Source organism: Vipera ursinii, assembly GCF_947247035.1.
Source record: "Vipera ursinii genome assembly, chromosome: 2".
Taxonomy (NCBI): Eukaryota; Metazoa; Chordata; class Lepidosauria; order Squamata; family Viperidae; genus Vipera; species Vipera ursinii.
In genome coordinates, this window is record NC_139513.1 from 56970564 (window position 1) to 56983049 (window position 12486).

Sequence of the window (12486 nt, forward strand, 5' to 3'; positions counted from 1 at the left end):
TTGCTTCTTAATTGCAAAGGTGCTGTTCATGGGCACATAATTTCAAGGCTTTGGTAAAATGTCTAAAAGATACTTTGTTTACACTTCAAAGGTTGGAACAAGTCAGCATCTTCAGCCTCAAATGAGTTTTCCTCTTATCATCTGGAGTGTTTTATTTTTGTGAAGGTCGTTGTTCATAGAGAAAAATCCGATAAATTAACAAGAAGGAATTTCTAAACATCTTGAAATTCTATGTTTTACTTCCTGGAATTACAGTGTAGAAATAGCAAGTTTTTGATAATACCTGAAACGCAGTTTTGCTACCAAGCCATGACTAGGTCTAGTTTGAATATTGGTTATTATATTCTGAAGAATATCACACCTTCAGGAAAGGAGATTGCAGCATAGCTCTGCCCCATGTCATATGGGACGGTGCCTGGGACTGCAGTGGGACAGATGAGAAACCTTTCTCCGCCCCCGGGAGAGCAGTGGCACACACAGCAGCAGAGGCACGCTAAGCAAGAAGCCGCTGAAGGCTTGAAGGGCCATTTAGAGGAGAACGAGAGTGAATGAGTGAACGAACGCTCACAGACTTCCCTCCTGTGTTCAGTATTCCGGCGGTGCTGCAGTGGCGTAAAAATAAATGTACCATCCAAAAGACTGAGCTAAGTCATCGCTGCTGAAGACAAAGGAAATTGAATCCACCTTGGCTAAGATGAGGGCAAGCTGGCTTTTGTTGTTTGCAGAGCATCCACAACGGAATAGGGTCTTGATATACATGGGAGGCTTTTTCACATTTTAGTGCCTGGCTTTAGTGGATATTGATAAACGTCAGCTTCATCTACAGAGAGATCAATACCTAGCTTTGCATTTGATTCTCCTGTCCATATCTGCACTGATGGAAATAGTATTTCTGACCAAACTTAAAGAAGCTGCCACTGTCCTGGTTTTTGTTTGTTTGTTTTTGTTTACAAGAAGAATTGCCACAATGAATTTAGTAACATATGGAAGATTACAGTAAGGTCTGGCTTATTTTCCCTGGGAATTCCCCCCCCCCCACAAACCTGGAATTACAAGGTGCTTAAGTAAACTTCATAATTATGGCTGAAAAAGAGAGGTGATTGTGCTTAAAATGTTCTTTAAAATATTATTTCTGATGAGTTGTTAAATTCATATCTTCTAAAAGTCCTGGGTTTTTTCTGTTTTTCTGTTTTTATATTTTTGGATTTTTTTTTCCACATCATCCGGAACATTTTTTTCAGTTTTTTCTCTCAGATTTTGTCTTTTACATGTGCTGCCCAAGATTCCTTCAGTGCGGGATGGATATTAGGAAAGCAAGGGTAATAATCATCAACTTTAAAAATTATTTACCAGTTTTGTCAATTTTGTTTATATTTTTCTGGCATGTAGAAGTAATAATATTTCTTCAGAAAATCTTGACAGACACAGATTTAAATATTATATATTATTTGTGTATCCTACTCAATGCTAGATGCTTACTAAGTGTTTAAAAATAATAAATATACTTATATTTTTCATTGCATTTAGATAAAGAGAGGATGTTGAACAGTGTTAAATGTGCAAATGTTCTTTACAGATATTGTCATTTTAATGCTCTAATTTTTGTCTCTTTGAAAAGATACTTATTGAATAGAGAAATGTATAATGATTTGATTATCAGCAGGGAGAAATATTTGAGGCTAAATATTTCTGTTTTTACACTATCTATGCCCTTCAGGAATGAGTTCATCAAAACATTCATAGCAGCTTCTTTTGTGTTATTAAAAGAGATAAGAAATTGTTTTGGGAACTGAATTTTGGAACAAAGTTGTTTAACAAAATGTAATTCTGTATACACTTTTTAAATAGTAAGCCCCATTTCAAAGAAAATATCTTACTCATTTTTGGTTATGTGTCCCCTACACACCACACACACACACACACACACACACACACACACACACACACAAATACAGTCTCTTGGAACTGCAGACATTTCATATTTGCTAGAGCTGGGTCTATTGAGAAAAAATATCTTTATGGAGGAAATGTATTGCTATAGCTTAGCCATCCCTAATGTTGCCTCCATGTGTTGAACCACAGTTCCCATCATCCCAGGTACCATGACCAATGATCCAAGGAGCCAGCGTAATAAAGGGAATTATCAGGTATACTGCACTGAAACCAAAAAAATACAGACTTAAAAAAATTATCCCTAACACAAAAGGATATTACTTTATAAATTAAAAGAGAAAAACAAAGAAACCTCATAATTATTTGATGAAGATAACCCTGAGGAACACGGTGAAGAGAGCGATTTAATCATGAAATGCTGAGGGTGTTAGTGTATGTGTTGGGGGGGGGAGAGAGTGCCATAAGTCGATAGTAAATATGTCTGCATCAGAATGTAATACACAATATTTTAATAGCATTCAAGAGGTACCCATGAGCATAACATTATTTCTTTGCATTATTTTAGGAGACTTCCAGAGCCCCAAAAGAAAAATGGCCATTACAAATCAGTGTCATACAAATCTGCTCAGTCCTGTTATCTTCTCATTGTCACATGAGAATCATCTAGATAGTAGGGTCTCAATGGAGTGATTGTTTGAGCCCCTACACTTATTTGTGCCGAACACAATATTAGGATAAACATGTTTAATGACCTGATTTAATAATTTAATAATAATTTGATTTCTATTTAAGTCAGTGTTATCTTACAAAAAAACAACAACAACTCCTTTACAGGTTAGAGCCCTGGGGGAAGGGGACTGACTGGCTAGGTAACATTTTTGGTGGCTTTCGTCTTGCATTATCTATTCCTCTTATATTATTTTGTATTATCATTAAAATCACCTGTGTAATGATGCTTATATGTAATTAATTTGTCTAAAATTTACAGGAGCCCAGTAACAAGCGGGTCAAGCCTCTTTCTAGAGTGACATCATTAGCAAGCTTAATTCCTCCTGTCCGAACAACTCCCTTGAAGCGATTTGGACAGACACTCCAGGTATATGTGTGTGTGTGTGTGTGTGTGTGTGTGTGTGTGTGTGTGTGTGTGTGATTATTTATTTATTTTATTAATTAATATGCTGCCCATCTCCCTGATAAGGTAAAGAGTGCCTTCAAAATTATTATATGGGATTTGGTGTAATGAATATAACTGTGCTTTTGATTTTTTTTTGTCTTAAGCAGAGAGCAATTTTCCATACTAAACATATGTACAAGTGAAAAATGCTCCCAAAATCTACAGGTGAAAAATGCTCCCAAAATCTAAAAAAATATAAATGATGTTTTTTTTTACTTTGGGAAGAAGATAAATGAAAGAGTTCTGTTGTATAACAATTAATATTCATAGGGTTGATTGCTTTTTGTAAAACACTTCTTTTTTCTGACAAAAATGAGCATAAGACTTATTGTTAAAATATCCTTGCATTTTAATTTCTCACCAATAGTTACATAAAATATTCAACTGGAGATTTTTTTTGGCCTAAAATGTGACTTTTATAGAAAAGAGTAATATTTAAATGTACAGGTAGAATTATTTTGATAATTCTACTTTAATTTTAAATAGACAACTTTAATATTTGTCCTGATGCCCCATAAACAGATTTTTTTCCAATTGCTGCAATCTACTCAGTTTTCAAATATATACTTAAAATGCAAATTCAGGGCAAAATAATTATGATTTTAATGAACCAAGATCCAGTCATCTGTTTACATTTGTACAGACTGCATGAAAATGAATATTGATGAATCAACTGCTTTGATAATTTGAAGGTTAAATTATACATGAAAGCAGATCAGTATCGATTATATAACTAAGTAGCTGCTTTTGTGTAGCATCTTTCTGAGGAGAGAGAAAACGGACCATTAGATTACCAAATAGTCAGGCAATATAAATATGAAGAAAATGATATTCATTTCATTCCATTCCAAATTTCTCAGTTTGAGAAAGTAACAGTGTGTTCAGAAGCAGTTCAGTCTGTAATCTCATTTGGAAATTGTCTCACCCAAATAATGGCTATAGAGTAAGTCAATAGATATTGTTACTGACTTTTAAAGATACAAACTACTGTAGGCTCACCTTTTTAAACTTTGCAACATGCTGCAGAGGATCAAATCTGGAAGCTGGATCCCTAATGTGATACTGTGCCTGCAGATATCTCCTCTGGAGCCTACAAGATCCATGCCTCATTATTTCATTTGATTTAGATTCTTTAAATAAAGAAATAAAATTAGATGGAAAGTAGCATTCTGCAAAGAAAATCACCAGACTTTAGCATAATTTTTATTTCAAACAATGCTTCTGAGACCAACATATAATTCAGATATTCTTAGGACAGGTTTGATTAGAGGTGAATCCACGTGTCAGTGAACACACCCATCATAATAGTTATTTTCTAAGAGTGAAAGAAGAAAGAAAGAAAGAGAGAGAGAGAGAGAGAGAGAGAGAGAGAAAGAAAGAAGAGAAAGAAAGAAAGAAGAAAGAAAGAAAGAAAGAAAGAAAGAAAGAAAGAAAGAAAGAAGGAAAGAAGGAAAGAAGGAAAGAAAGAAAGAGCAAAAAGAATTATCCATTTGTATCCAAAAGATCAGATGTTGGGTTAGGAAAAGAAAAGCAATAAGATAATAATAATAAAAAAGAATGATGGATCCTGTTTGCCCATCAGAGTTTGGATTAAGTTTTCTGCCCAGGCTTCCAGTTCATCAAATATTAGTGCAATGCTTCAATCTGTATCCCTTATAATCCAATGATTTTACCTTTCTATTCAGAACTTTAAAAAATTCACAGAAAAACATTTTAATATTCATACTCTCCTGGATAAGATGGACTTGGATTTAAGGTTGACAACTGATAGAATCATGGATTGAAGGGACCAGAGCTAAGGGTCAAGATAGTGTGGCTTCGGTGATTATCTTGGGGCCATCCAAACATGACTCACTAGTACTGCTGAACATATTTTGCAGGTTGTATCCAATAGGATCTACTGTAGATATTCTAGATTACACTGAATTTTAATTGGATTGTATCTGATTTGGATGCTGAAACTATCTTGGTTGCCCTGTGAGTTACTTTTTGTTTAGAGAGAAAGAGATGAAGGGACATCAGGCCCTTTGATTTTTCTTGAGCATGACATGCTTTTTGGTACCCAATTTCTAATAAGATTCTGAAGAAATTATGTGAGTTGGAAGAGGGTTTGTAATATTTCAATAATGCTTAGAGAATATTGTTTAAGGGGATTTTGTTCAACTGAACGGCAACAGGTAGTTTATTATTATTATTAACAGATAAGTAAAATGAGAGCCATTCAAGGAGAGCATTTAACTAACATAAAACACAATTATTCTGATCTGATGTATTATTAAAATGATTCAGAATTTGCCTACAGTAATTGATCAACCGATTAGATACAGATCAGAACTTGTGGTCGTTTGCTGATCTTTTGTCGATATATAGTTTTAATTCTAACTAGATAAAAATGTTGTGTACTGGGTTCTTTGTTGCAAGTAGGAGACGAGGCGAGAGAGTTCAAGCATGAACATGCTTTATTGAATGCAGGAACTGAACTAGTAACCAAGGCTTCTATGCAGCTATTTATACGGCTGGCCACTAGGCAGCAGCCAATAGGTTTGAAGGAGCCTATTGCCGCCCTAGAGCCAACCAATGGTGGTCCTGGAGACTGCTTGCCTGAGAAGCCAGCAACCATTACACAGACTCCCTGATTACGCAATCTTAAACAGCATTCAAAGACACGTATAGTTCAAGTGAAACAGGCCCAATACATTACACCCCTCCCCCCTAGAATGTACAAACATAAAAATATAGTTGAAATAAAATACAGCAGTGATACAAGTATTTGCAATAATACAATCACTTTAGAACAAAATCTTGCAAATAGGTTGGAGGTCTACGTGACCTTGCTGATCGCCTGGGGGATTCAGGCAATTCCCGGTCTACCAGCTTGCCTGCTGGGCTGGGTAGACCAGGACTCATGAGTCCACAAGAGTCAGAGTCCCTTTGGCTGGCCATTCCAGGTCGGCCCAAATCAAAGTCCAATGTAGAAGCAGAGTTAGCACACCGGCTGTCTTGGTCAGGGTGACTTTCCCCATCAGGGGACCCATGTTGCACTCCCGGGCTTTGTCCATCTATGACCACCTCCCTGTTGTACTGACTGGGTGGAGTCCTCAGAGCATGTGAATTGCCCCGCTTGGCTGCCGGTTTCTGGCTCTAGGAGTGGAGCCGTCATATGCTCCTCGCTTTGTGGCCGTTCTGGGAACCGCTTCCGCAGCTGATCAATATGGTGGCGAACAACTCGCCCGCCATCCAGGGCCACCTCGTATGATAGGGGGCCCGAGACTTTGACAATTTTACCCATCACCCACAAGTTCCCATGCCCGTAGTTCCAGGCCCACACCCCATCACCCACTTGCCCTCAGAGGCTTTGGGTGAGAGGTGTCTGATGCCACCCGGTCTGGATGCAACCTGTCCAGTTTACTGATGAGTCTTCTTCCCCAGCGAAGCTCTGCTGGGCTCTTGCCTGTTGCTGTGCAAGGCGTAGTGTGCTGGCAAAGCAAAAAATCAGCCAGCCTATGGTGCCAATCCCCAGTCACTATGCACTTGAGTGACTCCTTTGTAGTGCACACCTTCTGTTTGGCCTGCCCGTTAGTCGAGGGGTGAAAGGGAGCCAATGTAGCATGCCTTATGAAGTTAGTCCTCAAGAAAGCTTGAAAGTCTGCTGCTATGAACTGGGCCCCATTATCGAATACTACAACGTCCGGCAGCCCATGTGTTGCAAAAAGCTTCCTAAGCACCTGGGTGGTCCTAGCAGTAGTCATATTTGCGATAGGAATAACTTCCAGCCATTTAGAGTGGCTGTCGACCACTATCAAAAATTGCTGTCCCTGAAAGGGCCCAGCAAAGTTGATGTGAATCCTTGACCAAGGAGTATGTGTTTCCTCTCATCTGTGGACAGGAGCGTGTGGCATTTCTGGCCTGGACTGTTGACACATGTAACACCCATGTACTTGAGCCTCGATAGCCTTATCTAACCCAGGCCACCAAAGGTAGCTTCATGCCAATGCCTTCATCCGGATGATGCCTGGATGTCCCTCATGCAAAGATTGAAGTACTCTATCTCTTAATGAACTGGGGACAATGACCCTGCTCCCTCATACAATGCAACCCTTGTGAGCTGAAAGCTCGTGTCTACGTGTGAAGTAGCTCTGGAACTTGGGTCCAGGACTATTTTCAACCCACCCTGTGTGAACTCAGGACAGCACCCTGCTTAAAACCTTGTCTGCAGCAGTTTCTGCAGCCACATCCCCAACATGGAGCGGAAACTCAGGCAAATCCTGAATAGACAAAATGCGAGCTGCTGGAGCCGGATCTGGCTCTATCTGTGGCAATGGCAACCAGCTAAGGCCGTCTACATGGCCCATGTCTTTGCCGGGTTTGTGAACCAGCCTGAAGCTGTAGGCTGACAAGAAGATGGACAATCTTAACATCCTAGGGGACAGAATTTGGGGTGTCTGCCTATCTGTAGTAAATAACCCCAACAGTGGCTTATGGTCAGTGAAGACCGTGAATTCCCTGCCATACAAGTAATCATGGAATTTCTTCACCCTGCCACAATGGCCAAGGCCTCTTTGTCAATTTGCACGTAATTGCGCTCAACAGAGGACAATGTCTTTGAGTAATAAGCAATTGGGACTTGAGTCCCATCACTTTCCAAATGTCTTAAAACAGCCCCTACCCCATAAGGCAGGGGTGTCAATTTCATTGAGGGCTGCATCAGCATTGTGGCTGCCCTCAAGGGGCCGGGTGGGTATGGCCAGGGTGGCGTGGCCTACTGGGTGGGCGTCGCTAGAGTGCGTATGGCCTACTGGGTGGGCATGGCCAGCTCTACAACATTCGCATCAAGGGTGCCTATGGGGGCCTGGGCAGGAGTGGGACAGATCTGAGGGTCTCTGGCAGAAGGAGGGTCTCTGGGCCATGGCCAAGGCAGTGGGGGCCGTTCCCTCACTGTTTCCAGGATGGCTTCGTGGGCCACACGAAACCACTTCGCGGGCCGGATCCGGCCCCCAGGCCTTGTGTTTGACATGTCTGCCATAAGGGGATGCGTCACATGCAAGGCCTATAGGCAATGACTGTTTAGAGTGAGTGAGCACTGAATTGGAAGACAGTAGTGACTTTACTGCCTTAAAACTGTTTTTGTGAACCTTGGTCCACTTCCATGGGGTGTTTTTGTCTAAGAGCCGGTGTAATGGCTTTGCCACTATGGCCTCGTTAGGAAGGAACGCATGGTAAAAATTAAGGAGACCCAGGAATGCCTGAAGCTCTCCTTTTGACCTGGGGCTAGGTGCCAGCTAAATGGCCTTCAGCTTGGACTCGGCAGGGTGGATGCCTTCAGCATCAATACAGAAACTCAGGAATTCAGTAGAGGGGACTTCAATGCTAAATTTATTCTTTTTAAGTTTAAGGCCCGCTTTGCGGAAATGTTAAAGGATGGCCTTGAGCCTCCTTGCAAGCACCTCAGTAGACTCACCGGCAATGAGCACATTGTCGAAGTAGGAACAGACTCCCGGAATGCCCTTAAGCGTATGCTCCATAACACCTTGAAAAATCCCAGGGGCTACAAAACCCCTAATTGGAGGCGCTTTACTTTAAAAAAACCCTGTGTGTTACAATGGTTTGTGCAGCTGCTGTGGCCTCGTCCACAGGTAGTTGCTGATATGCCTGTGCCAAATCTAACTTCGCAAAAACCATACCCCCTTGCAGTGATGCCAAGATGTGGCTAACGACTGGCACCGGGTACGCATGCTGCTTAAGTGCCCGATTAATGGTGCACTTGTAATCAGCGCAAATCCTGACCTCCCTGTTGGCCTTAAGTGGCGTGACAATTGGGGTTTCCCATTCACCCCCATCTATGGGCTGTAGTACCTCCTGTTCAACTAGCTTATCCAGCTCTGCATCAATCTTATGTTTAAGTGCAAATGGCACTCTGTGGGGCTTGATCCTGATAGGCATTATGACAGGATCAAGTTTAAAGGCTATCGGAGGGCCCTTGTACATTCCAAGGCTAGTGTCAAAAACATCCATGAACTCCTCGCATACTGACGCCAAGTTCGCCATTTGTGTCCGGTGGATTCCAGTGACCTGGATGCCCAGAGCATCAAACCAGTCAAGCCCTATTAAGCTCATTCACTGACCCTCCACTACAATAACGTCCAGAGGCCCTGAAAACTCATTGAATTTGACGGTCAATGTGGCCTCACACTTGATGGCAACTCGAGAGTTTTGGAAGTCAGTCAGGATGATGTCGGATGGCCTAAGCTTAGCCCACCTCTTGCGTTTGCAGATGAAAAAGAAGGTTTGGAGTGAAATGATGGACAGTTCCATCCTGCAAGGGACGCCTTGCAGCTTGACCTGAAGTCGGAATTTGGACTTAAGAGGGCGGCAACCTCCCGTGTGGCAAACGCTCCGACGGCTGGAGCAAAACCCTACACTAAACTGCCCCAGGCCCCCAGTGCCTCTCCTGATCGGAATGTCCTATTGGCGGTCCTTCTGTCGACCTCTACAGACTGAAGTGATGTGGCCAGTCTTCCTGCAGCCCTGACACGTGGCTGTCTGGAACTTGCAGTCTTGCATTGGTGGCAGCCACCACAACCCAGACACCGAGAGAAGGGAATTGCCTTGTAAGTAGTCCTTTGTTCTTTGTTGTTGTGCCGTTGAAGCTTGTTCACTTCATGGCTGCAGTCAACGTCCTTTGGGAGTTCGGCATCCTCGTGGTGAATGGCCTCCTCATGCTGAGTGATTTTGGCGGGCCTCATGGCTTTCACGGCCACACTGGTGGCTTCGTCCACCATGATCTCTTTCAAGGCTTCCTGGAGCAAGAGAGTCTCTTTTGCAAAGAATTTCTGCTGCAGCTCTCTGCTCCAAAGTCCACAGACGAGTCAGTCTTGAAGCCTCTCTTCTAAATCGGAAAATTGGCACAGACGTGAAGCTTGTCTCAACACCGCAATGAATTCCGTTGCTGTTTCACCCGGCTGCTGAACTCTCTGTTCGCAGGCATGCCTCCAAGCTATTACTGATAACTTGGGCTGGAAATGGTCGCCAAGCCATTTCTTCAGATCCGCGTACGTTACGGATTCCAGCTGGGCTGGTGCGACCAAGTTCTCTGAGATATTGAAGGTTGCAGGCCTGTAGACACACAAGACTGTTGCAGCCTTCAAGCCGTCTTTGGCAAATTGGTTGGCACGGAGGTAGTTTTCGACCCTCGAGATGTACAACGCCCATATCTCCGGGTGAGTGACATCAAATTCCTCAAGCTTTCCAACTTTCGCCATCTCGGGAAGTCTTCACGGCTTGGGCTTCTCTTCTTCCTTGTCCTGCTTCTTTGTGGGCCCTGGGTCTGGTCCGCAGGGCTGGTGGTCACTAGTGTTACGTGCTAGGCTGACCAAATGGGGGAAACGCGTTCCCTGCCAGGCACTTTGGCTGGCCTCACCCCCTAGTGACTTTCAGCTTTTCTGAAGAAGCAGGATCCCACCTTCGTTGCCAGTGTTGTGTACTAGGTTCTTAGTTGCAAGCAGGAGACGAGGCAAGAGTGTTCAGGCAGGAACATGCTTTATTAAATGCAGGAACTGAACTAGTAGCCAAGGCTTCTATGCAGCTATTTATACTGCTGGCCACTAAGCGGTGGCCAATAGGTTTGAAGGAGCCTATTGCCGCCCTAGAGCCAACCAATGGTAGTCCTGGAGATTGCTTGTCTGAGAAGCCAGCGACCGTTACACAGACTCCCTGATTATGCAATCTTAAATAGCATTCAAAGACACATGGTATAGTTCACGTGAAACAGGCTCAATACATTACAAAAACAACACACTTGCCTTTTTAATAATAATAATCATAATAAAGTTGGGAGGGACCTTAGGTCATCTTGTCCAACCCCCCTGCTCAGGCAGGAAACCCTATACCATTTCGGACAAATGGCTGTCCAGTCTCTTCTTAAAAACTTCCAGTGTTGGAGCATTCACAGCTTCTGGAGGTAGGTTGTTCCACTGGTTTATTGTTCTCACTGTCAGGAAGTTTCTCCTTAGTTCTAGGTTGCTTCTCTCATTGATTAGTTTCCATCCATTGCTTCTTGTCCTGCCTTTGGGCACTTTGGAAAATAGCTTGACTCCCTCTTCTTTGTGGCAGCCCCTGAGATATTGGAACACTGCTATCATGTCACCCCTCATCCTTCTCTTTATTAAACTAGACATACCCAATTCCAGCAACCGTTCCTTATATGTTTTAGTCTCCAGTCCCCTCATCATCTTTGTTGCTCTTCTTTATACTCTTTCTAGAGTCTCAACATCTTTTTTACATTGTAGTGACCAAAACTGGATGCAGTATTCCAAGTGTGGCCTTACCAAGGCATTGTAAAGTGGTATTAATACTTCACGTGATCTTGATTCTATTCCTCTGTTAATGCAGCCTAGCACTGTGTTGGCTTTTTTGGCAGCTGCAGCACACTGCTGGCTCATATTTAAGTGATTGTCCACTAGGACTCCAAGATCCCTCTCACAATTGCTACTATTGAACAAGGTACCCCCTATACTATATCTGTACATTTGGTTTTTCTTGCCTAAATGTAGAACCTTACTTTTTTCATAATTGAATTTCATTTTGTTAGATAGCGCCCAGTGTTCAAGTCTGTCCAGATCTGCCTGTATCTTAAGCCTGTCTTCTGGAGTATTTGCTATTCCTACCAGCTTGGTGTTGTCTGCAAATTTGATGAGTTCCCCATCTATCCCCTCATCCAAATTGTTGATGAAGATGTTGAAGAGCACTGGGCCCAGAACAGAGACCTGGCGCATCCCAGTACATACTTGCCTCCATGTAGATGCGGTTCCATTGAGGACCACACGCTGAGTACAGCTGGTCAGCCAGTTATGAATCCATCTGGTGGTGATGCTGTCTAACCCACATTTTTCTATCTTATCAAGTAGAAGGTTGTGATTTACTTTATCAAATGCCTTACTGAAGTCCAAGTAAATTATATCCACAGCATTCCTCTGATCCACTAATTTTGTCACTTGGTCAAAGAATGCAATAAGATTTGTCTGGCATGATCTGTTTTTGACAAACCCATGTTGGCTTTTAGTAATCACTTTGTTTGCCTCTAGGTGCTCGCTGATTCGTTGTTTGATTATCTTTTACAGAATCTTCCCAGGTATTGAGGTCAGGCTGATAGGTCTGTAATTTCCTGGATCCATTTTTTTCCTTTTTTGAAGATGGGAACTACATCAGCTCTTTTCCAATCCTTTGGTAGTTCCCTAGTGCTCCAGGATCTTTGAAAAATATAGTTCAGTGGTTCTGAGATCACATCTGCCAGTTCCTTAAGAACCTTGGGGTGTAATCCATCTGGTCCTGGTGATTTGAACTGGTCTAGATTGGACAGGTGCTCACTTATCATTTTCTTGTCTATCTCAACTTGTGTTTCTATTCTGTTTTTTATGGAACTA

The 12486-nt window shown here is 42.3% G+C and overlaps 1 protein-coding gene across 5 annotated transcripts in view; it reads left to right on the forward strand.

Moving 5' to 3' along the window:
- ARHGEF3 (Rho guanine nucleotide exchange factor 3) overlaps window positions 1-12486 on the forward strand; it is a 145010-nt gene that overhangs the window by 114443 nt on the left and 18081 nt on the right. For all 5 annotated transcript variants that reach the window (XM_083352927.1, XM_083352926.1, XM_083352928.1 and 2 more), the window contains one exon: window positions 2882-2989. In XM_083352927.1, coding sequence (XP_083209053.1) covers window positions 2882-2989 — 108 coding nt within the window. The remainder of the gene's footprint in view (window positions 1-2881; window positions 2990-12486) is intronic.